This window comes from Prionailurus bengalensis, chromosome D2, assembly GCF_016509475.1.
Source record: "Prionailurus bengalensis isolate Pbe53 chromosome D2, Fcat_Pben_1.1_paternal_pri, whole genome shotgun sequence".
Classification (NCBI taxonomy): Eukaryota; Metazoa; Chordata; class Mammalia; order Carnivora; family Felidae; genus Prionailurus; species Prionailurus bengalensis.
In genome coordinates, this window is record NC_057351.1 from 6185133 (window position 1) to 6210424 (window position 25292).

General features: G+C 46.3%; 1 protein-coding gene and 1 non-coding gene across 2 annotated transcripts in view; one reads left to right on the forward strand and one right to left on the reverse strand.

Moving 5' to 3' along the window:
* PRKG1 (protein kinase cGMP-dependent 1) overlaps positions 1-2649 on the reverse strand; it is a 1261759-nt gene extending 1259110 nt beyond the window's left edge. The window contains exon 1 of the mRNA XM_043596140.1: positions 1940-2649. Within this exon, the coding sequence (XP_043452075.1) occupies positions 1940-2205 (266 nt within the window). The 5' untranslated portion in view covers positions 2206-2649. The remainder of the gene's footprint in view (positions 1-1939) is intronic.
* A 5361-nt stretch (positions 2650-8010) lies between these two features.
* TRNAW-CCA lies at positions 8011-8095 on the forward strand. Its single transcript has one exon. It is a non-coding gene; the product is annotated as a tRNA-Trp (tRNA).
* Positions 8096-25292: the final 17197 nt, after the last annotated feature.

Genomic DNA, 25292 nt, shown 5'->3' on the forward strand with positions numbered 1-25292 from the left:
CTGAGAGCCAGCCCCCGAGTGAGGGAGGACTCTGGGTGGGGAGAGTCAACGCGGGGCCCCTGTGCTGCGAAGGGGCGCTGGTTACCCAGGAGGGGCGCAGCCCAGAGCGGGGATCTGAAATGCCAAAAATGCGCCAAAAATGCGATAAAGCCCCGGCCGGCCCGTCGGCCCCGGGAGGCGAGCAGCTGCCGGGTGACCGCTGACGAAGTGGCTCCTCAAGGAGGTGGGCAGATTGATTCCAGCTGCTGAGCGAGGGGCAGGGCAGCGGCCGCGGAATGCGCAGCCCGGCCGCGCCGCCGGAGCCTCAGCCCGGGGCAGCCGCCTCCCCACCGAGGGCAAGGCCAGAGAGGAGGGCCTTGTTTGGGTCTCGGCCTGGCGGAGGGAAGAATGCCACCGTTCCATCGGGCGGGGACGTTCAGGGCAGGCTGGGCCAAACGGTGCCATGTGGACGGTGTCACTTTGTAAGCCGAGTGTCCCCTGGGACGCTGAAAGCGGTCCCCCTAGACGTCGGTTCGGAACGGGCCCAAGCCCCCAGGGCGAATCCTCTCCACCCGGCTCCTGTGTTTCTCCCCTGCCCCCTCCCAGCGCCTGGCCCTCTTCTAACAGCTCCTCGACCCTGCCCAGCCGCCTGTGCTCCCCTCCCCCACCGCACAGGCACGCTCATCAAGGCACCGGAGAGGGAGACAAAGGAGGGGTGCAGTGGCGGGGGAGGGGGCCCTGAGAGCCAGGATGGAGACCGGACAAGAGAAAGTGCTCTTTACAAGTGCTGGCCTCCACCTCAGAGAGCGAGGGGGGAGGGACGACTTGAGGGGTCCCCTGGGAGCCCCAAACTCAGACACCGAGTGATCTAAGAGGAGGGAAGAGGGGGGCGGGCATGAAGGCACGCCTAATGGAATATTCAATATCCTGCGAAGTGCACTTTGGGCCGCGCACTTCCAGAGACTAAAAGCCAGTAATGGGCCCTGGAGTGTGCACTTCCTGCCCTAATGTCCACGGGCGCTCTAATGCTGGAGCTAATCGATCGGCCCCTCCGCTGCAGGCGGCGGGGAGTGCACAAGCTTCCTACTTGCGGCCAAAGTCGCCCGGCCTCCTCCGCGCGCTAGCCCCGAGCCGCACACAACTCGCCACCGGCAGGATCCGGCTCTTCAAGTGTCCGGAGAGGAAGGGAAGGAGCCAGGAGGCGCCCGGAGGGACGGCTCCCCTCCCGCCTCACCCCCACTTGAAGGCGCAAACGTTCCCAAGGAAGGCAACAGGCAGACAGCGTGGTCCGCCCTGGGACGGGGCTGGCCCGCAGCCCCAAACCCGCCTCAGGTGCAAGGTCACCGAGGCGCCTGCAAGCCCGGGGCGCGCGGACGTCCACAAAGTGGGGTTTCCTCGGAGTTTCGCGCCGACTTCACAGCTGCCAGGAGAGTGACCCTGTGCATAAACCTCCCCCCCTCACCCGTCCCCACCCGGGAGGCCGGATCCCCGCAGCGGAGACGCGCCCCCGTCCCGCCTCCCCACGCCCCTGCACGGGCCCCGCGGGGCCCCGGCGCGGGGCACATTCAGTCGCTGCACCGCACCCGACCCCGGCCGGCCGCCCCTCCCCCGGACGCCGGCGCCCCCCGCTCCTCCCCCCCCCTACCCTGAGCACGCCCTGCGGCCCGGGACTGGGGTCGCCTCGGGGAGCCCCAGCGACCCCGGGACGCGCGGGGCTCCGTCCCCGCAGCCGGGCGCGGCCCGACTCCGCGGCGCGAGCAAACTTTCCGCGTTGCCCCCGCCCCCACGCGGCCGGGGCGCGTCTCCCCGCGGAGCCCGGCCCGGCACGTGACGGCCAGGCACAAAAATAAACGCGGCCGGGGCCCGGGGGCCGCGGGGACACCCCACTCCGCGCGCGCGCGCGCGCGCCCCCCGCCCGAGCGGGCCTGCCTCCGGCCCGCAGCGCCCGGCCGGCGCCTACCTCTCGGACTTGGTGAACTTGCGGAACGCCTGCCGCAGGTCGTGGAAGGAGCGGTAGGTCTGCGGCTCCGCCGAGATGCCCTGCGCCCGGGTGGTGCGCGGCCCGATGTGCGGCGAGGGCGCGGGCAGCACCGACTGGCACTTGTGCAGCTTCCGCCTCAGCTCCTGGATCTCCTCCTCCTTCTCCGACAGCCGCTTCTCCAGCTCCCTGATGCGCTCCTCCTTGAGCATGAGGATCTGGGCGAAGTCCTCCTGCAGCTCGCTCATCTTCCCGCCGAGCCCCTCCGCCCAAGTTTGCGCGGGCCGGGGCGGCGGGCGGGCGGGCGCGGGGGGCGAGCGCGGCGGGCGCGGACCCCGGAGCCGGGCGGGCTGCGAGCCCCTAGCGCCGAGCGGCCGGGGAGCGAGCGCCCAGGGCAGGGACGGGACGTCTGAGCGCGGAGCGGAGGCGAGGCCGAGCGCTAATCCCCAGGCTCTCGGGGGAATAGGTGATTATCTTTCATTGAGAAACCAATTAGAGCTGCCCGGCCTCCCCCGGGACCCCCGCCCCCGGGCGCTCCGTGAGAACCCCGCGCGCGCCGCCCGCCGAGAGCCGGGTGGACCAGACAGCCGGCCGTCACCCCATCGCCCAGCGAGCGCTCCCACACGCTATATGGTACCAAAGGGAAGGGGCGGGGCGGGGGGAGCTCGATGCCACTCGGTCCTCGAAATAGCAACAATCACCATGTGATCTGGCAGATGACGCAGCGCTTGTAACCGGAGCCTAAAGACTTTGTGGGGTGTGTGTGTGTGTGTGTGTGTGTGTGTGCGCGCGAGAGGGTGAGAGGGTTCATGAACGCCGCGCCGCCTTCACCCGGCAGCCGCCTTAATTCACCTTGCTTTTCACCGTCCGCTTCTCTTCTGCTCTGGATCAGGTAGGCGGGCGGGGGAGGGGGAAGGGGTGCGGGCGCGCGTGTTTCTCTTACTGGGAAGCCCTGGGGCTTTGACCCCCCACTAATAATGGCAAGGCGTTCGCAGTTTCAACTTTTTTTCAGCCGAAAATTGTGCTGGAAATCGTCAGCTGTTGGAAGGAAAGTTGAATGAATATGCACGAAGTAATGAGCCAAACGCTTGGCGGGATGAGGGGCAGGCCCTTCTGTGCACTTCTCGGAGCCTGGATTTTATTTCACGCGCTGCAATTAAAATGTGTGTACATCCAGCATCCGAATGGAATCGCAGCATCGTCTTCCGTGGCTGTGAAGTGGCATCCGCCCCTGCCGCAGGGCTGGCCCGCGGGACCAGGGCCGGGCTGAGGGAAATTAAAACCGAAATTGCATCTGTAACCTGTATTTTTCCCTCACCTGCCTTTCCATCCCCTCACCTTACGCTAAATGGATTCTTCTTCCTGTTTGAGCCCGAGTATCTGCTAATGCCTAAAATTTCTTTTTCTTATGTATGTGTGTGTCCCAGAGAGCATATTTCATAACGTGAATCACTGTTTAAGGGTTTATCTGCCACGGGAGGAGTTGATCAGGTAATGATCAACAGATTAGTAAATGTGTTTTTAAAGAAAAAAAAAATACACGCAGACCGAGATACCAGAGGACTCTGCGCTCTCAGCTTAAAGAAAGATCAGTGTATAATCAGTGGCTACTTATTAAAAACGAAAATCTTTCTACCTTGTCTGAAAGTACTAACTCATATACTTTGGTTTGTAAACAAATCCTGAAATATATTTTATTCTAGGGATTTACTATTGACTGTTAGTTTTGCTCATCTGATTATTTTAAATCAAACACCTTTCAAACCACAGCTGAATTCTTAATCACACCAGATGCCAATCTGCTTCTCATCTTTGAGAAGGAGTTCTAAGTCCTGTTGGTGTGGTCGCTTCTATCTATGACCAACTTAAACTTCCCGAATCCTTTTAGGAACACTCACAAGTGATATTTTAAAAATAACACATTAGTAAACTTTATCACATTCAAAACTAGCAGAGGCTCAACCTTATGAAACAGATACAGTTTTAAAATGATTCCTGGACAGGTTTTTTCAAGTTTTACATGATCTTTTGTACATTTCTTAACATTATTATTTATTTTTGAGAGACAGAGTGCCAGCGGGGGAGGGGCAGAGAGAAAGGGAGACACAGAATCTAAAGCAGGCTCCAGGCCCCAAGCTGTCAGCTCAGAGCCTGACGCGGGGCTCGAGCCCACGGACCGCGACACCATGACCTGAGCCGAAGTTGGACGCCTAACCTACGGAGCCACCCAGGTGCCCCTCAACTTTTATATTATCTTAAATGCAGATATTCAAATGTTTCTCCGGCTTATTTAAAAAAAAAAAAAAAAAAAAAGCATGGGGCGCCTGGGTGGCTCGGTCGGTTAAGCGTCCGACTTCGGCACAGGTCGTGATCTCAGGGTCCGTGAGTTCGAGCCCCGCGTGGGGCTCTGGGCTGACAGCTCAGAGCCTGGAGCCTGTTTCAGATTCTGTGTCTCCCTCTCTCTCTGACCCTCCCCCGTTCATGCTCTGTCTCTCTGTCTCAAAAATAAAATAAAAATGTTAAAAAATTTTTTTAAAAAGCAATATTTAGACCAAGATTTAACATACACACAGACACACTCCTCAAAACCCTAAATTCATCCCTAAGTTCCAAAATTAATCTTATTTTTTCATACATCAGTTTTAACTTAAGCAATGTTGACATTAAATCTTGTCCATTGGCTTAATAAATATTTAATTTAGAGCACAAAGGACACTTGAGAAAAGATAGCCTGGCAGGAGAGTAAACCCTGAATTATGAAAAAGAAAAAAAATCATAGCATTTCATAGCTGAAAACAATTAACCCATCTAACCCAATCACCTAACATTCTAAGAGAAAAAAAAAAATAGATGCCTAAAGGTAAGGTCCAAGGTCACGACCTAAGTTAATAAGTTTGGATCCGAGATTCTCGATGCCCACACAGAGTGCTTTCCCTAACAGGCTGCTCCTAGCTCAACACCAGAAAATCTAGAAATTCTATGATTCGGACAACGTGGCGTTCAAAGACGTGGCTTTACCCTGTGTCATTTGCTTTTGACTCTGTAGCAGTAAGTTTCAACTATCAAAGCAAAAGTATTAATGAATCTTAGTTTTATTTTGTTCCGTTTCCTGTTTTTCTTAAAGGAGAAGGTCGCCATCTAGTGCCCTTGGAGAGATTTGCTAAATAAAAATCAACCACAGTGAAGTGAGGTTATGTCCTTAAATACCCGTAGAGTGTTCTTATGTTCCTTATTTGAGAGAAAGAAAGAAAATGCTGAATTTTGTATCAGAGTAAAAACATTTTTAAGAATTAAAATTTTAAGAATTTTAAGAATCAAAAATGTACATGGGGCGCCTGGGTGGCTCAGCCACTTGAGTGTCTGACTTTGGCTCAGGTCATGATCTCATGGTTCATGGGTTGGAGCCCTGCGTTGGGCTCTGTGCTGACAGCTCGGAGCCTGGAACCTGCTTCAGATTCTCTCTCTCTCTCTCTCTCTCTCTGCCCCTTCCCCACTAATGCTCTGTCTCTCTCTGTCTCAAAAATTAACATTAAAACAATTTTAAAACTAAAAAAGAATTAAACATTTACAATCTTTTGGCCACTGAATAATGAATAAAGCTTTTTCAATGCCCTTTATGCAACCGATTTTAAGTCTCATAATGACTATAAGGTGGGCACTAGTATTCATTCCCATTTTGTGGATGGAGAAACTGATGCTCAGCCAGATTAGGTAATATAAGCATGGTCACAATGTCCAGATTTGACGTAGCCTGTCTTAATCCCTGAGTGGGATAAACCCCAACCTGAAATGTTTTAAAATGTCCACTTCTCTATGAGCCCAGAGACAAGCAAAACTAAAAGTTCTTTGATAATGGGAACACGCTAAATTTAAAACCCATTATGAACCCGGATAAATCTCTAAGGCACTGGCTTCTCAGCGATCTATTAACCAAAACTGTTTTCCCTGAGATACTTGGGGATGTACTCTCCATTTCATACACAAGTTCAAAACAATGTGTTTAAAATATACGTACTTTCAAAATGTTATGGGGTGTGTTGCCTCTCTACCCCCTAGCAACAAGGAACATCTTGCAAAGAACTGGAAGCCTTATAGATAGCTCATGGGACATTCTTGTCCTTTGCTCCAGGTCGACGTCCGAGGAAGCAATGGGAGTCGATAAAAATTTTTTAAAAACTAAAAGTCGGTCTGCTTTTTATCGTCACTGTATGCCACAAGCCGTCCAGAATGTCAGTGGTAAAATACTCCTCCTCCCCAAAATATTTCATTGGTCTAACTTCAAGCAGTTGCTGCGTTCACTGCTGAGCAGATGAACCGCTCCCAGAGCCACACCCCTGCAACAACACTGAGCTTTAGTACAGATTTATTAGGGTCCGAGGATCCGGAGCAAAGAGAACAGGCACGTGCAGACGGTGGGAGTGAGGTCTCCTGAATGGCAGCAGGAGAAAGGTTGGGGAAAATGAAAACAGGGCCAGAGGTCCCAGCCTCTGGAATGGTTGGCATGGGTAGGGTGGGGGTGGGGACTGAATTCCAACACCTTATATCCAAACACTCCTCTTGGTTACAAAATGACAGTAGTTGCAGAAAACTGCTTACAATGCATTTCCCATCCAGGGATGCAACTAGCGAACGGAGCCTAAAGATGTGTATTTATGTCTCAACTCTTATCACTTCCCAAGCTGTGTGCTCTCGGGCAAGTCCCGAAACCTCATGGGGACGTGCTTCACCCATTTGCAGAATGGTAGCACCTTTCTACCTTCGAGGATTCTGTAGAATTCTGCCTTCCCGGTGACTCACATTTTGTAATTATCAGTCCGTTCTTACAAACGACATGCATCCAACTTCAGCAGAGTTTAAAATTTTTGACAAGAGTTAAAGCAGAGTCTAGATGGTCCTTTAAAGATTACAGTGTGCTTTGTGAATAACATAAGCTTGGAGCGTTTTCTGTTAATTCTACATCATACTAGACGTGGCTTTGACGTTAGTGCCTAAACCACGTACTGGTGACCACGAGTGTGGTCACACTTTAGGCAACATAAAAGCGTGAAGTCCTGAAACACCTCCACATCTGCATCGACCATATAGAACGGAAAAACGGCAAATGAAACGCTGCCTCAGTTAAACCTCAAAATTAGCTTCCATTTATGGTATTTACTTAATACAATATGTTTGCCCTCCAGGAAAAAATACATAAATGCTTTTGACCACGTGGTCCTGTGGCTGTACATGGAGCTCTTTCTCATGTTGCATACAACGGGGAGACCATGGCCATTGGTGATATTTCTGTGATATCTCCTCTACAAGGTTTGAAAAACATAACTTTTCCTAGCAATTCTGAAAAATAAAACTAAGAGATGATGCTACTTAAGTATTGCAGAAGTCAAATTCTGAGATATATTCAGAACCTTGAAGTACGGAATATTACTCCTGGAATATGGACATAGGGAAGGCTATGGGACTTCAGGCAGATAATTATATCTCCCTGAGACTCAGTTTTCCCAATTATGTATGGATATTAAGGTCTCTTGCGCCTGGACTTATAAGGCTCAAATGAAGCCAGATGAAAGCCAGATGCTTATCACTTAAATATGACCCTATATAAATAAGTAGAAATGAAAGGGTAATGCTCCCCCCCACCCCCACCTGGATTCTTGAAAGGGAAGTCCCCCAGCAGGGGGCAGAGCAGACAGGTTCTGTGATGGTGGTGTGGTGGTAATATTTATACTACATTCAGCCTAGTCATCAGTTGTGGTGAGAATTCAAAGACAGCCCCCAAGATACCTACGCTTGGTGAATCTGCACCCTCTCCCAGTTATTCAAACACAACGACTCAAGGTATTGCTCTGAAAGGATTTTACAGCTGTGGTTAAGGTCCTGTGTCAGTTGATTTTAAGATAAGATCATCTGGTGATGTTAAGATAAAATCAATCAGGTGAGCCTTTCAAAGGGATTGGGCTCCTCCCGGAGACAGGGTTTCCAAGCCTGAGAAGGTTTTGATGCAAGAGGGAGTCTGCATTGCTGCCTTTGAAGACAGAAGGACCATCAGGAGGGGCGCCTGGGTGGCTCAGTCGGTTAGGCATCTGACTCCAGTTCAGGTCGTGATCTCACGGTTCGTGGGTTCAAGCCCCATGTCAGGCTCTCTGCTGACAGCTCAGAGCCTGGATCCTGCTTCGGATTCTGGGTCTCCCTCTCTCTCTGCCCCTCCCCCACTCACGCTCTATCTCTCAAAAATAAGTAAATAATATTTTTTTTTTAAAAAAAAAGGGACTATAAGGAATGCAGGTGGAAATCTAGGTGCTGAGAGTGAGCGTGACCACGGACATACAACCAGCAAGGAAATGGGGACCTCAGTCTTACCGTGGCAGAAAACAGTCCTGTCCCAGCCGTGACAGCTTGGAAGATGACCCTGAGGCCCAGAAGAGAGTGTAGGCTCGTTGGCATGTTGGCCTCAGCCTTACGAGCAGGGAATCCAGCCAAGCCACGCCCAGACTTCTCACCTCCAGAACAGTAAGATAAGAGGTGAGTGTTGCTTTAAGTCTCTGAGATTGTGGTGCTTCCTGAGACACCAAGATAAAACTAATGAATTCGGCTATCATTAAAAACATCCACTAAAAAGGCCAGAAATATTTTACCACTCTTAAAAGCCTGCCTTTACAAGAGTCATTTTTAGTGAAACCACTTCAGTACATTTCAGATAGATACTCGGGGACAGAGAAAGTTGTCAGAACTTATAAACCGCTTGAAACACACGGATGACAGTGTGAATAGCGTTGTGAGTAGGACAGACTCTGAGCCTTAGCTGTCTCCTCTGTGAAACGCTAATAACTATGTCATAGTATTTTGTGTTCTTGACCATTTGTTTTGGCTCTGGGAATACATTTAAATAAGCTTGGATTCTTATTAATTGGCTATTTCCATAGCCATCCGTGGAAATTAAGGGCCCCTGCATCATACCGCCTTCCAGGTTCATGTAGTAATCAAATATTTGAGAAGAGGGGACAGGAAAGAGTACAAATCCCTTGAGTTTAGCTTTTTATTTGATTTAGTTTGATTCTTTGGTTTTTTAAAAACAGACAGAGACTGACTGATCTTCTTCCAACTTTTTTTTTTAAGTTTTTAATTTATTTTTATTTTCAGAGAGACAGAGCGAGCAAGCAGGGAAGGAAGGGGCAGAGAGAGACAGAGAATCCCAAGCAACCTCTGCACTGTCTGCAAGGAGCCCGATGTGGGGCTCGATCTCACTATACCGTGAGATCATGACCTGAGCCGAAACCAGGAGTCGGACACTTAACCGACGGAGCCACCCAGGGGCCCCTACTTCAAGCATGTTTTACATAAAGTGTTCTGAAAGTCAGAAAATAGATATACACGATATAGAATTCAGAAAACACAAAAGGATGTTGGGGTGCCCCAGCCACCCTGACCCCCTGTATGGTGACACCCATTCGTGATTGCCATTCTCTCATGTATGCCTCACTATTGTATTCTCATGTAAGCATAGCTATACATAAATACCTATTTTTACACACATTTGACACAGAAATTTTCATATCTGCTCTGTATGTTAGCTTATTGCCTAGCTTAGTGCTATAATTTCCCGACTTTGAGAACACTAGGAAACGTTGTCCCATTGTGTGACAAAATCCTGGGTGACAGTTCCTCCAGTAACTTCAGGGAGTGTGCCCTTTCTTCGTGCAGACATTATTTATACTTCTTCTTAACCTTAAAGATATTGGGCATCTTTATTTATTAAATATTCTTAGTGAAAACTTCACAATGGTCTGATGCTTTCAGAGAACAAGGCAGGCATTCTTACCTACATACATCTTTAAAGGATATGATAAAATTAGCACCTGCTCTTTGTTGATGGAGACACGCATCTCGGCTCATCCCGGGTTGTTTCAAATTAATGATCCTCATGTACAAAAAAGCTAAGAAGCCATCACTAGGGATAAGGAGCACTGTATTTTGACAGCCTCTGAGCCTTTATAAATAACACGTTTTGTGTGTGGGTTTTTTTTTTTTTTTTTTTTTTTGGTCTCCAATCAAAACTGCATAGTTAGCCGAAGAGAATTCGTTTACTAGTTCTGGTCCCATGAGGACACATTTATTTGGAAATTATTTTCTCAACCTATGTGGTCATTTATTATAAAAATATAATTTGTTTTTATACCTGGGGGGGGGGGGGAAATAGTTGCATGGAACCTACTGTATTCCGGGACATATTCAAACTCTCATATTTACAGCTGACACTCCCCAGGGCCGTGTTCATTAGATCTTCCCCACCCGTGCTGCAGAGGGCTCCAATTTAGAAGGCCTAGCGAAAGCGGGAGAGTGCAAGAAACAGCTCCAAAGTCTCCCAGATTAATCTGAAGTAATGGCTTTAGTTACAACGAAACAACTTCGCATTGAAAGATGCATTGGCTGAGCAGATGTCTGCCCCTCCCCGCAGGGTGGCTTTTCAGCACCCATCGTCCGCAGGGAGCAGAGAGGTGGCAGGAAGACAGAGGATATTGAACTAAGAAGACACGATACCCACAGCCCTTCATTCAAGACTTCATCCGCTAAAGGGAGATCACTTTACAGCGTGCAGGCGGGCAGACATTACTCAGACTGTGGCTAAAATCATCAGCAAGAAACCCTGCCAGGAATGCCTCAGTGTAACATGAGGTGGTGCTGGAGTGTGTGTGTGTGTGTGTGTGTGTGTGTGTATTTCAGTCACGGCCCTTTTCTTCTAAATCATCTTCTCTAGCTGGGGTCGGTCAGTAAACGCAAGCTCTTCCTTAAAAACTGCCTCCACTCAGGACATTTGGATAGTTCCACGTTAAGAGCAGGCATGGGGTGATTTTAAGAACAGACGGGAAATGCCGCAAGTTGTTGGGGATCAGCCTCCAGTGTGTTGTCATCAATCAGGAGTGTCCACTCCCTCCCCCCCACAGCCAAACCGATTTACCTTTGGCACAAATGTCAAGTTAGCATTCTAGGAAAGGTGCGGGAGAAAGGCCATTGACGTCAGGAATCGTTTAAGAGACGAACCATGACTCCTGCATTGTTCCTTTGAAAGGGAAACAAAGAAACCAAAAAAGCAATGCCTGCATTTACCTGAACGGATGTACTTGGCTTCATTCATTCAAGTATTTTTGCTCACTTTTCTGCAGGTCCCAGGCATGCCGCTGGACGACTGGGGACACACAGAGACAAGTAGGACACAGTGTCCACCCTCCAGAAACGGACGAACGTGTGGGAGCAGCCGAGGGATGGACACACATACGTAAATGACTATCGCAAAGCTGTAGTGAAAAATGAGGTTATCCCGGTGCAAAGGAAGGGGCGGGGGAAACACTGGATCCTTGAGTGTGAGAGAGAGACAGAGACGTAGTGCCCACCGAGAGCAAGAGTCACCACATCACCGATTGATACGTGCCCTCTTTGTTGAAACTGAAGGATTAACTTGGTAAACAAATGAACGAGGTAGTTGAATTTCCGGTGTGGGAGACAGAAGGTCACACGCTTCCTGGAAAGTCTACGTGGAGAGACGAGGGCCATGTGGAGGCCCCTCCAAGGACTGTGAATTTTATCCTAGGAGGCACTGAGGATTTAATAAAATGCCATAACCAGGGAAATTGTACGGTAAGTGACATATGGAAAGTTCCAAAGTGATATTTGAAAACAACCAACTATATCTGTAGCACCCATAAAGTGATACTACAGTGTCCCCGCGGGATTTTATGTTCGTTCAATTCTGCAAAGACTGCTTTTTCCTTGTGAGTGTGCAAATCCATTCACCAGGAAAATTGGGTTAAGATAATCAGATTACAGAAATACCGTTCCCGGACAGAGCGACCCTTGTGGTTCTGAACATGTGTGTTTGTTTAACAGCTCACACCATACATTCGAGCTATCGTTCTATTTGTGGGAGAACTGAGCCCATTTATCTCTTAGAAAAATTAAATCATGTTCCCAATAAAGACAAAATTAATAAGTAGCAAAATTAATTAATATACAGGGTAGTAGGAAATGCTTATTAGCTTGTAGCATGCGAGAGGGCAGTTTTTCAGTTGCTACTACTCAGGGGGCTGTGTGTGTAGGAAAGTAGGAAAAAGGGGGGGCTATCAGCATGAGCAAGGAGAAAACATTTTATCGATGCGTCATCTTTAACAGTAAAAATTGATGCTATACTCAGAAAATGGAGAGTAGTGTGTTTGGGGCGCCTGGGCGGCTCGGTGCGTTGAGTGTCCTACTTTGGCTCAGGTTATGATCTCATAGTTCATGGGTTCGAGCCCCACGTCAGGCTCTTGGCTGTCAGCACAGAGCCCACTTTGGATCCTGTCTCCCTCTCTCTTTCTGCCCCTCCCCCATTTGTGCACGTGTGTGTGTGTGTGTGTGTGTGCGTGCTCTCTCTCTCTCTCAAAAGTAAAAAAAAGAGTAGTGTGATTAATCAAAATTCCCTGAATACTATGCTGTATCTCGCCAGATAGACTTATCTGTACATTCAATGCAATTCCAACAATTTTCAGGGTAAAAGTTGATGAGTTGATCTTAAAATTCATATGAAACAAATATTTCAAGATTTAAAATGACCAAAACACAACAAAAACTATGGTCCTGGACCGTCAACCCTCAAGTGTACTGTAAGGCTATAATAATTAAGCCAATGTGATCATTTCCTTTTTAAAATTTTTTTTCAACGTTTATTTATTTTTGGGACAGAGAGAGACAGAGCATGAACGGGGGAGGGGCAGAGAGAGAGGGAGACACAGAATCGGAAACAGGCTCCAGGCTCCGAGCCATCAGCCCAGAGCCCGACGTGGGGCTCGATCTCACGAACCGTGAGATCGTGACCTGAGCTGAAGTCGGATGCTCAACCGACTGCGCCACCCAGGCGCCCCAATCATTTTCTTTTTAAAAATGGGCCAAGGAAAACACACAGTTTAGAAGCCAATCCTCATCTATGTGGAAATGTAATTTATTATAAAAGTAGCATTTCAAATTATTGGCGAACTAATGTTCACAAATCAGAAGCAAATTTATGTACTACAGATTTTAAATATATTGTATATGTTTATTCAAATATAACATATGTATATGATGTTTTTCCCACTTTTCAATATGCTGAAATATACATAACATAAAGTTTACTGTGTAACCATTTCTCAATGTATAGCTTGGTGACATTAAGTCCACTCACGTTGTTGTGTGAAAATCCCACCATCCCTATTACTTTTCCATAACTGATACTCTGTCCCCATTAAACAGTAGCTGACTTCTCCCCTCCCCCAGCCCCTGGGAACCCCCATCCTCCTTTCTGTATGTATGCCTTTGACTTCTCTGGGTACGTCGTTTAAGAGCAATTCTACAGTATTTGTCCTGTGACTGGCTGATTTCACTTTGCGTAGTGTCCTCAAGGTTCCATGCCGTAGCATGCATCACAACGTTCTTCCTTAAGGCTGAATCATATTCCATTGTGTGTATATAATCACATTTTGTTCACGCATGCATCTGTTGATGGATACTCAGGTGGCTTCTCTCTTTTGGCTCTTGTAAGACCACTGTGCTTATTGGTGCACAAATACGTATTTGAGTCTCTGCTTTCAATTCTTTGGGGTACAGAACCAGCAGGGAACTTGCTGGGTGATATAGTCATCCTCTGTTTCACCACAGAGAATGTTTTGTAAACATATAACACAGAGCTGGGATCCATAACATGCAAGGACTCCCTAAAGGTCAATAGAAATACCAAAATTCCAACACAAAATGACAAAAACAAAGACATTCATCTTTGCTAATAAAATTCACTTTCGCCTATCAAACTGGCCCAGCTTAAGAGATTGGTAATACTCCTTCATGTCGACGTTGTCCTAAGTGGGCTCTCCTAAATACAAGTAGGTGCGTAAGTTGTTCATCTTTTGTTTTTTTTTTTTTTTTTTTTAAATTTTTTTTTTCAACGTTTATTTTATTTTTGGGACAGAGAGAGACAGAGCATGAACAGGGGAGGGGCATAGAGAGAGGGAGACACAGAATCAGAAACAGGCTCCAGGCTCTGAGCCATCAGCCCAGAGCCCGATGCGGGGCTCGAACTCACGGACCGTGAGATCGTGACCTGGCTGAAGTCGGACGCCCAACCGACTGCGCCACCCAGGCGCCCCAAGTTGTTCATCTTTTGTAGCAAGCAATTTAACGGTAGCCACCAAAATCGTAAGAATACATTTGCTTTTACTCAGCAGTCCTACCTGTAAAAATTAAGCTTATAACATGATTCATGTTTATATACAAAGATTGCTGGTGGGAGGAACGGGAAGTGAGAAGAGCGCCTGGGTGGCTCAGTCAGTTGAGCATCCGACTCTTGCTTTCGGCTCAGGTCATGATCTCGAGGTTCGTGGGTTCCAGCCCCGAGTCTGACAGTGCAGAGCCTGCTTGGGATTCTCTCTCTGTCCCTCTCTCTCTGCCCCTCCCACACTCATGCTCACTCTCTCTCTGTCTCAAAGTAAGTAAACTTAAAAAAAAACCAACATTTTTTTTACTTTTGCTGTTTGTGAAAGAGAAAAAATTTAACCTAAAGAATTAATTGGTGATACAGTCACATTATGAAATGCTACGTAGCTATCAAGAAAGAAAGAAGTAGATACGTAGGAAGATCTCCAAAACGTGGTAGAAGTGAAAAAAAAAAAAAAAAGAAAACAAGCAAAAAATGTGATTTCATTTATGTGACCATTTTAATGTTATATTAAAACACATGCATATGTATTCTTTTAATGTTTGTTTATTTTTGAGAGAGAGAGAGCATGAGCAGGGGAGGGGCAGAGACGGAGACACAGAATCAGAAGCAGGCTCTAGGTTCTGAGCTGTCAGCACAGAGCCCGATACAGGGCTCAACCTGAGACATGCTCCTGAGGGCACGAACCAGGAGACCATGACCTGAGAGGAATGCTCAACGGACTGAGCCACCCAGGCCCCCTTAGATCAGTTGTTACCAGCTGTTACCTGGGGGGGAGGGGGACCACGGGACCACGGGACCACGGGAGGGAGGAGGGAAGGAGAACTGTCGTGTTTTACCAGGTATACGTTGTTGGAACTCTTTAGGATGAGAATGTGCCCATGTGTGCGGTGCATTCACAAGGTGATTAAGGACTGCTCAAATTGTACCATCTGATGAATTGGGGCAGGTACACGCGCCCATAAAACTGTCGCCTCAATTAAGGTAACAGATCATAGCTAATTCTTTCCAAATTATGGCACTTCCGTTTTGAAATATGCAAATATGAAGAAAATGACCGAGCCTGACTGATAGACACTATCCAGAAAGGGCTGGAAAGCCCTCCTTCCCTTGGCCTTCCCCTTACCTCAGACTCCTCACCCACGGCATGAACAGGAATGAGCAGGCAACCCTGTCACTGATGCAACCATCCATCCTAAGATATGCCCTTCAGGCTTCAGCTTCAGAGCTGCGGGTCTGCACTATCTCCCTGGGCTTCTTGTGTAAGGCTGCCCTCGAGAGGATAAAATAAATGGATGGGAAGCATAGTATCTTACAGTGTAATGGATTTCAGAAATAACCTAACTCAATCCCCTGCATGGCGCGCGCACACACACGCGCCCCTTCTAAAATATCCCCGAGAGACAGCCATCTACACCAATGGCTATATATGCACATAAATTGTTTAAGACATTAGAACGAGTGTAACACACATAGTCCATAAATCAGCCCTTTATCAACATCAGCACCACCGACATTTGGGGCTAGATAATTCTTTGCTGCGGGGACTGCCCTGTGCTTTGTAGGATGGTTTGCGACATCTCCAGCCTCTACGTGCTAGATGCCAGTAGCACCCCTCACCCTGGCTTGTAACAACCAAAAATGCCTCCAGATTTGACAGCGGCACCAGCCGCGATCCACTGTGTAAGTGGCTGCTAAAGTTAATCATCAAAGTGAATTCTCACGTGAAACATTTCAAAGCTTTATCCACGTTTTTTATGTTATGTTTTTTATGCATCCGATTTCAGTAAGCCCATGGGGAGAGTAGACCAGTAGTTCGTGTCATATTGCCACACTAATTTAAGGGGCTTCATCGTGAAACAGAGTTAGGTATAAAATCCAAAGAAGGTATAAAACCCCGAAAAAAGAAGCCAGCGCAATGCTCCTTCCCTTCTCTGCACTCTTGTCTCACAGAGTCTTCAGGAACTCAACTGGAGACCACCAGTCCTCATACCGGGCCTTATTCTTTCTTTGATGTCAAGTGAATTCTAAGAGAGCAGAGAAACCACAGAATTAATGAGTGATCCACACTGCACTTAAATCTAAAGGTTATCATTCAATGACTGGACGGGACAGTTAATATTTTCTCAGACACCATTCAGAAAAAGAGAGAAGAATGTTATCAAGTGAGACATAAACCTGCTTCTCATTTCCTTGAGCTATCTTTTTGAAGATTCTTTTTTTTCCACAGGATTTCCAGTACTATTCTTTTCTCATCGTGTGATATGTGTGAGTGACGTGGAAGTGATATACATTCAATACGTAGAACTTAACCTTCCTCCCTCAGATGAAGCCTTTTACTCTAAATCAAAACAAATGATAAATGACATACACAGAGATTTGGTAGAGACACCTTTTTGTCATCAGTGAAGAGATACGAGGTGCAGGCTATCCAATAATTTTGTGTTTGGGTAATTCAGCCTCAGAATTAATGACGTAACTCAATGGAGAGTGCTGGAAAAGTTTTGATTATTTAGTAGTAAGAACAACTATAAGACTTCTCTGCAAACTGGAGTTTAGATTGCATTTGAAATTAGTTCCAGTCAAAGCAAAATAGAGAATCAATTAGAGAGATGCCCTCAATGGGAAATTTAATATGTTAGCGCGTTCTTAGTTTTATAGCTATACGTGGTCTAACGTTCCAAATAAGAAAGTAATGATTGAACATGAGAGGCTATTAATATTTAATATTAACACAAGGTTCATATACACGTGGGATACTGTAGAAGGCTCCAGACTCAGTCTCTTGGATATACTTTAAACTAATATATCCTTATGGCTCACCAAATGGTATTCCCAAATAACAATGTTATTCCCAAATGTCATTCCCAATGTGGTGACATTGGGCAAGTTCTACAATCTCTCCAAGTTTCAATTTCCTCACATGTAAAATAGGGGTACTAGTAATACCTTTATCATTTGGTGATTATGAAAACATGTTTAAGTTTATTTGTTTATTTTGAGAGAGAGAGAGAGAGAGCACGAATGGGGTAGGGGCAGAGAGAGAAGGAGAGAGGATTCCAAGCAAGTTCTGCACTGACAGTACAGAGCCTGATGTGGGGCTCAATCTCAAAAACCATGAGATCACGACCTGAGCTGAAATCAAGAGTCAGGCACCCCTGAAATGAAGTATTTATTAGTGATAGCATTAAGAACCATAGTTCAGCATAGTATTTAATTTAAATAATATTAAATGTCTCCACCTAATTTCTAAGTAGAACCATTACATTACGGTAAACCTTTCCGAAAAGTTACGTGAATATAAGCATATCGTTATTGTTTTGAAATTGTGTCTCTGTGGTACCTTATTTGCAAAACTCTCCACAATAACTGCCTTCCCATATCTATGCCTTTGGAAAACTCCCTTTCCCAATGACTGTGAGCTTAACCATTCTATTTGCTTGGGCCACTTTGGCCAAATGCAACACAAGCTGAGAGTTGAAAAGTACCCATACACTGAGACTTGCCTTCCTGTTGCCCTTGGGAACACCATGACCACTACCACGAGAATGAGCCCAGCCTAACCCACTGGATGATACATGGGACATGACCCAGTGGCCTCCACTATCCCTACCGACAGCCAGCCCACTGCCAGACGTGTGAGATCAGCAGCCCCTGGTTGATGACAAACGTGAGTGAGCCCAGCCAGAATAACCAGGAAGACACTCATCCCAACCGAGCTGAGCCTAAACTGTTGACGCATAGAATTGTGAACAAATAAAAGGACTGTTGGTTCCAAGTCATCAATTTTGGAGTAGTTTGTTACACAGCAAAAGCTAACTGATACAGTCCCCATAGGCAACATTAAGTAAGAAATAAAAAATCATAATTCAGAATGTAGCTAATACTCTACATTTATAGTCCTCAGGAAAAATACTGACTTGCTAATAAAATACTGACAACAGCATCAATTCAACCAATAAGCCGAAACCCATCCCATTTGGTTTCGTACTCAGTTATAAACATTGGGCGTTGGTATAATGCAGAAGGGTAGGATCCTCGTCTCCACAGAACAGTAACAGCAGAAAAGATTGACATTCCGTGTGCTCACTGCAATCAAATGAACGATGGCAAATTTCAGGGTTGTGTTTTGGGATCCCGAGACCATCTGTAGCTTTGATGGGGCGGGAAGAACACGGATGCCCTACGCTCACAAGCCTTGCCCTTACATCGTCTAGATGTACACTTGGGAACATGTGTGCCCATACAAGGTATTCGTTATTCACTCTGCGTTGCCTGTCTCTCTTCAGAGCTCGCAGTTGAGACGTGATCTTTTTCGCTTCCTGGCACCGTCTTAAACAATTCTGGTTCAGGTTACGAAGCTGCTGAAGAAACACACGGTATCATTTGCCTCACGGAAAGGAGACTTTGTTTTAAAGGGTACAGCCAAGGATCATCTGGAGTCAGCATCCCGGCTCTCCCTTCTCTCACCCCACCAATCTATCTCTGCCAGAACGGCCGGGCAGGCCACTGCAGAAAGCAACGGTAGCTGTCACACAAAGTAACAGCCGGGAAGAAGGTTCACCCCAAAGCCCACTGGTTTCCATAGGTTCGCTCAGACCACACTGCCTGAGGGCTGTTTGCACACTTGACAGACGGCCAGGCCCAAGACAAGAAAGCCAGTGAGAGAGAAAATGGAAGAAACGCAAAAGGAAACGTGAACCGCATGCTCCTTCCCTATCTTTGGGGACCTTGGCTTGCAGCTGTCTGTTCTAACCACCCAGGATTCTTTTCGTTCTATCGCTACTGCTCTTTCCATTATCATGATCACTATCTATGTCCACTCCCCGAGAATAGAAGCATCTTGAATGAAGGTACCTAGTATGAAACTTTCCCCATGTTTCCCATAGTTTGAAATAATCCCCTTGGTGATAGCTTTTATGGTAATTACCGAGTCTTTGCTATGTGCCAGATAGCATGGTGGCACTTGACACAAATTAGCTCATTATCACAGATCAGTGGAACAGGATAGAGAGCCCAGAAATAAACCCGTGCTTACATGGTCAATTAACCTACAACAAAGGGGGCAAGAATAGCCAATGGGGAAAAGACTGTCTCTTCAACAAATGGTGCCGGGAGAACTGGACAGCAACATGCAAAAAATGAAACTGGGTCACTTTCTTACACCTTCTTACACTTTCTTACACAAAAGTCAACTCAAAATGGATGAAAGACCTAAACATGAGACTGGAAATCATAGAGCTCCTAGAAGAAAATATAGACGGTAATCTCTTCAACATTGGCCACGGACACAGTTTTCTAGATAGGTCTCCTCAGGCAAGGGAAATGAAAGCAAAATAAAACTATTGGGACTACACCAAAATAAAAAGTTTTTGCACAGTAAAGGAAACCATCACCAAAACAAAAAAGGCAACCCACTGAACGGGAGAAAAAATTCACAAATGATCTATCTGATGAGGTAGTAATATACAAAATATATTAAAAAGGCATACAACTCAACACTAAAATAAAACCCAATTAAAAAGTGGGCAGAGAACCTAAACAGACATTTTTTCCAAAGGAAATGTACAGATGACAAATAGAGATATGAAAAGATACTCAGTCAACATCACTCATCATCAGGGAAATACAAATCAAAACCACCATGAGATAGCATCCCCCACCTGTCAGAATGGCTGGAATCAAAAAAGAAACAACAGGTGTTGGCGAGGGTGTGGAGAAAATGGAACCTTTGTGCACTTTTGGTGGGAATGCAAACTGGTGCAGCCACTGTGGAAAACAGTGAGGAAGTTCATCAGAAAATTAAAAATAGAAATACCATACGATGCAGTAATTTCACTACTGGATATTTACCCAAAGAAAATGAAAACACAAATTCAAAAAGATATACGCACCCCCATGTTTATTGCGGCATTATTTACAACAGTCAAGATATGGAAGTGACCCAACAGTCCATCTATAGACAGATGGATAAAGAAGATGCGGCAAATATTCACAATGGAATATTATTCGGTCATAAAAGAGAATGAGACCTTACCATTTGCATCAACGTGGATGGCCCTGGAGGGTATTATGTTAAGTGAAATAAGTCAGAGAAAAGACAAATCCCATATGAGTTCACTTCCAAGTGGAATCTAAAAAACAAATGAACAAACTAACAAAAAGCAAAACCAGACCTATAAACACAGAGAACAACATGATGGTTGCCAGAGGGAAGCGAGTGGGGGGTGGAAGAAATGCGTGAAGAGGAGAGGGCGATACAGGCTTCCAGTCATGGAAGGAACAAGTCACGGGAATGAAAGGCACAGCACAGGGAATATAGTCAATGGTAGTGTAACAGTGCCGTGATGACAGATGGCAGCTGCACTCGTGGTGAGCATAGCATAGAGTTGTCCAATCACTATGTCATTCACCTGAAACTGATGTGACATTATATCAGCTATACTTCAACAGGAAAGAAAGAAGGAAGGAAGAAAGAAAAGGAAAAGAAGGAAGGAAAGAAAGAGAAAGAAAGAAACAAAGAGAAAGGAAAGGAAAAGAAAGAAGTAAACAAAGAGAAAAAGAAAGATGAAAGAAAGAAAGGAAGGAAGGAAGGAAGAAAGAAAGAGGAAAGGAAAAGGAAGAAAGAAAAAAGAAAGAAAGAAGAAAAGAAAGGAAGGAAGGAAGAGAAGAGAGAGGGAAAGAAAGAAAGAAAGAAAGAAAGAAGGAAAGAAAGAAAGAAAGAAAAGGAAAAGAAAGAAGGAAAGAGAAAGAAAGAAAGAAAGAAAGAAAGAAAGAAAGAAAGAAAAAGGAAAGGAAAAGGAAGAAAGAGAAAAAGAAAGAAGAAAAGAAAGAAAGGAAGGAAGAAAAGGAAAAGAATGAAGAAAAAGAAGGAAAGAAAGAAAAAGAAAGGAAAAGAAAGAAAGAAAGAAAAAGAGAAAAAGAAAGAAGGAAAGAAAGAAAGAAGGAAGGAAAAGAGAAGGAAGGAAGGAAGGAAGGAAGGAAGGAAGGAAGGAAAGGGAGAGGAAGAAAGAAAAATTAGCTCATTACTGTAGGCCTTGTAATAATTCTAAGGTAGGTAATATTCCCATTTCACAAATGTGGGAACTTCTGTCAAAGAGGCAGGATACTTTGCCCAAGGTTACCCCCTAACTAGGTTACAGAGCCAATTTTGGGGTCCCGATCTTTGTGACTGCAACGGTGACGAGCTTATCCACTATGCCTCACCACCCCCGGCACCCAAACGCAGCCCTTCCTTGTGTGCACGACGTGGTAGCCAGAGCCACGGGTTCAGATAACAAATCTCCAGGTCAACAATTTTAGGATGGCAATCCTGAGAAATTCCTCCACTTCCGTGGGCCTCTGTTTCCTCACCAGTAACACAGTTTACATTCAGAGTCCTGGAGAGATACGGGTGACATACGAGACATAATTAGAGGGCTTCACAAATGGGTTATTCATGCAGGTGACACGTAAGCTGAGAAGAAACCACCAGGGATGGTGAAGGACAGGGTCCCAGCCTGTCCAAGGCAACACCACGAAGAAGGGGCCGCGAATGATCCCTCTCCCACCCTGCCTCCCAATGGCCAAACCCATACTAACCAGAAGGAAAGGGGGTCCTACCGGAGTGGTCATCAAGGGCCACCGGCCGGGGGCAGACAACAGGTGCAGCAGGGCAGAGGGCGAGTCTGCGGGACCCAACGGAAGATACCAGGTCCCACATCGGGGTAACGGTATCACTTGCAGAGTTATCACGAAGATTAAACAAGCTAATGTACATAACACACTAGAAATAGTGTCTAGCACTCAAAAACTATTAGCTATTATCATTTTTTAATATGTATGTATTTGGGGGCGAGGGCAAGGAGGGGAAGGGCAGAGAGAGAGGGGAACTGAGGATCTGAAGCGGGCTCTGCGCACGGAGCCCGCTTCAGCAGTGAGCCCGATTTGGAGCTCGAACTCACGAACTGCGAGACAATGACCCGAGCCCAAGTCGAATGTTCCACTGACTGCACCACCCAGGGGCCCCTATTATTATTTTAACGCATTCATTTATTTATCCAATAACCGTCTATTGAGAACTTACTAGCTCGAGTGGCGGGAAAATGAACGGTGCCCCAGGGAACCCTGCCATCCAGCCATGCTCACAAGAGGTGAACACGGAGGGGCGCCTGGGTGGCTCCGTCGGTTAAGCGTCCAACTTCAGCTCAGGTCAGGATCTCGCGGTTTGTGGGTTCGAGCCCACAGGAGTGGGTTCATGCCGCAGGAGTCTGCAGGAGACCAAGTGATCCGGTTCCACCGGTGAGGTCCTAGAGCACCAGCCTCAGGAATGTGGGGTTCATTCCAGAATTCCAGGAGCTTTTGAAAATCATCGGAGATTTCTAAGGGAGAAAATAATGCCGCGGGAGCTCCGGACTTGATACATACACAGCACCAGAGTAAAATCAGAAGCAAGCAAAGCATAGGGGCTCCTGGGTGGCTCAATTCGGTTGAGTATCCGACTTCGGCTCAGGTCATGATCTCGTGGTCCGTGAGTTCGAGCCCCGCGTCGGGCTCTGTGCTGACAGCTCCGAGCCTGGAGCCTGCTTCGGATTCTGTGTCTCCCTCTCTATCTGCCCCTTCCCCTGCTCACTCTCTGTCTCTCTGTCTCTCAAAAATGAATAAACATTAAAAAAAAAAGCCAAGAAGTAAGCAAACCAAGGCAAATCCCTCGGAGTTTTACCATGACAGCCTGTTAATAAAAATAAATGTACACAACATTGTTTGAGGTGCCGAACACTGTCATTACTAACATCACAGTCACAGCTACCATTCCCCGGGCTGTGGGCTCAGTGAGACGTAGGCATCACATATAGTCTTTTCTATTCCCATATGGACCAGATATCGTATTTCCATCTCACAGATGAAGGAACTACAAATCACGAGAGACGTAAGGTACAGCACGTCTTACCTGTACAGTAAGGTTTTGAACCTACATCATGTTTGTAACCACCGCAGAGCAAATAATTCTGCTGAAAACAATTTGGGCAAAATATCACTTTTCCTGAAGTAGGGCCCATAAACCCCGAATTAAATTTTTTTTTTAATGTGCTAGTAGTTTTAAAAATAGACCTCATTCCTCGATGCTGCTAAGAACAGCTCAGGAAAGCAAATGACAACCAAAACAGGACTCAAATTAGTGAGATAAATAAGCAAATAAATAGCATTTGAGGGAGACTGGGGAGAATTATGACCCAAAAAGAGAAGGTTCAGGGGCACCTGGATGGCTCAGTCGGTTAAGCGTCTGACTCTTGGCTTTAGCTCAGGTCGTGATCTCCTGGTTCATGAGTTTGAGCCCCACGTCAGGCTCTAAGCTCACAGCACAGAGTCTGCTTGGGATTCTCTCTCTATCTCTCTTCCCCTCCTCTGCTGGTATCTTCTCTTTCTCTCTCTCTCTCAAGGTAAATACATAAATTTTAAAAATGCATTAAAAAGAAGAAGAAGAAGAAGAAGGTTCCCCTTAATGCAAGCGTTGACATGAGGATGCTTTCTATCTGGCCACAAAAGTTCAGGTATGCTCTCATCTCCTAGAGGAGAGAGAACCTTCCCTGGGCCGCACTGAGTAGACATCCAAACGATTGACATAAATGAATAAACGAAGAAAGACCTCAGTGAATGAGCGATCCTTCTTAAACCTTTGGAAACAAAAAGCAAGAAAGAAAACTTGCGCAGTCTTTAACGTGAAGAAGCACCCATAACATGTGTGTTGATGTGATTTGAGTCATAGCAGGGAAGGTAGCAGATTAGTCTGCGATCTCCCTGTGTCCCACCCTTTCTCCCCCTCCAGATGATCTCAGACAGACCTCCCGGGTCCTTGGGTTTCAGGCAGACTAGTTCCCCTAAGCACAAAATGTTTCCTTACCTGCCGACACCCTCACTCGCGGTGCTGAACGACCCAAGTCAAGCTGTTTGTAATGCTGACCGTGTCCTTAGAAAAAGTCCACGTCAAAGCTGTTTTATCCGCTAGGCACGACAGCGTCACGGAGGCTATGAATTTTTCAGGAGCTGACCATGTGTGAGAAAATGTGGTGGCTTTCCCTATCAAAGGAAAAGAAAGTAGAATGTGCTGTTGTACCACATGGTGTCAGTTTCATTTATTATTAAGTTTAACGGCTTTATATTGTTGCATTTACGGAGGTATCGCTAGATGGAAAAAGACAGAGAAAAAGAAGAAATACCCGTTAATAAACTACAAGGACAATAATAGATGATCACCCTTTTGTGATCCCCAGTGTGATAATTTAGGCAAGGATCAATAACAAGTACTGGATGGAAAATACACTTTCACAAGGACAGCCCTGGGGCGCCCATCTTTACCAAGGGGTCAGGCTTAGGCTCGGACACAGGTTCGGTCTGATTTGAGTCTGCTCCCCAGTGTGATGCCAAAAGTCAATGTCACGAGGGGGGAAAAGGTTCCACTTTGAAAGAAGAGAGGCACACCAAATGTCACTCTGGAGCCTCACAGATCCTGGCTCAGAAAAGTCAGTTGCAGGGGCACCTGGGTGGCTCAGTTGGTTAAGCGTCCAACTTCAGCTCAGGTCGTGATCTCACAGTTTGTGGGTTCCAGCCCGCATCGGGCTCTGTGCTCACAGCTCGGAGCCTGGAGCCTGCTTCAGATTCTGTGTCTCCCTCCCTCTCTCTCTGCCCTTCCCCCACGCATGCTCTGTTTCTCAAAAATAAATAAGCATTAAAAAAATACCTTTACAAAACATCAGTTACAAGAGATATTTGAAAATGGATTGAATATTGAATGACTTTGGAGAATTTTATGTTACTTTTCTTACGTGTGATAAAAAGGGTTACGATTACCTAGGAAACTTCTGCTGAGGGATTTAGGGGGGATGCGTTAGGATACCTGGCAAGTTACTTTCAAACTTTTCAGCCAAAACAGGGGAAAAATAGATATACAGTATGTATACATGTACATATATTTGTGTGTACAGATAGAGTAGAAACATAGCAAAATATAGACTGCTAAATCCAGGTTCAGCATCTAAAGGTATAAATTCAAGTATTTTGTCAGCATTATGTGTGTTCATTTTTCATAACAAAAAGTTGGAGTGGGGCGCCTGGGTGGCTCGGTCAGTTAAGTGTCCGGCTTTG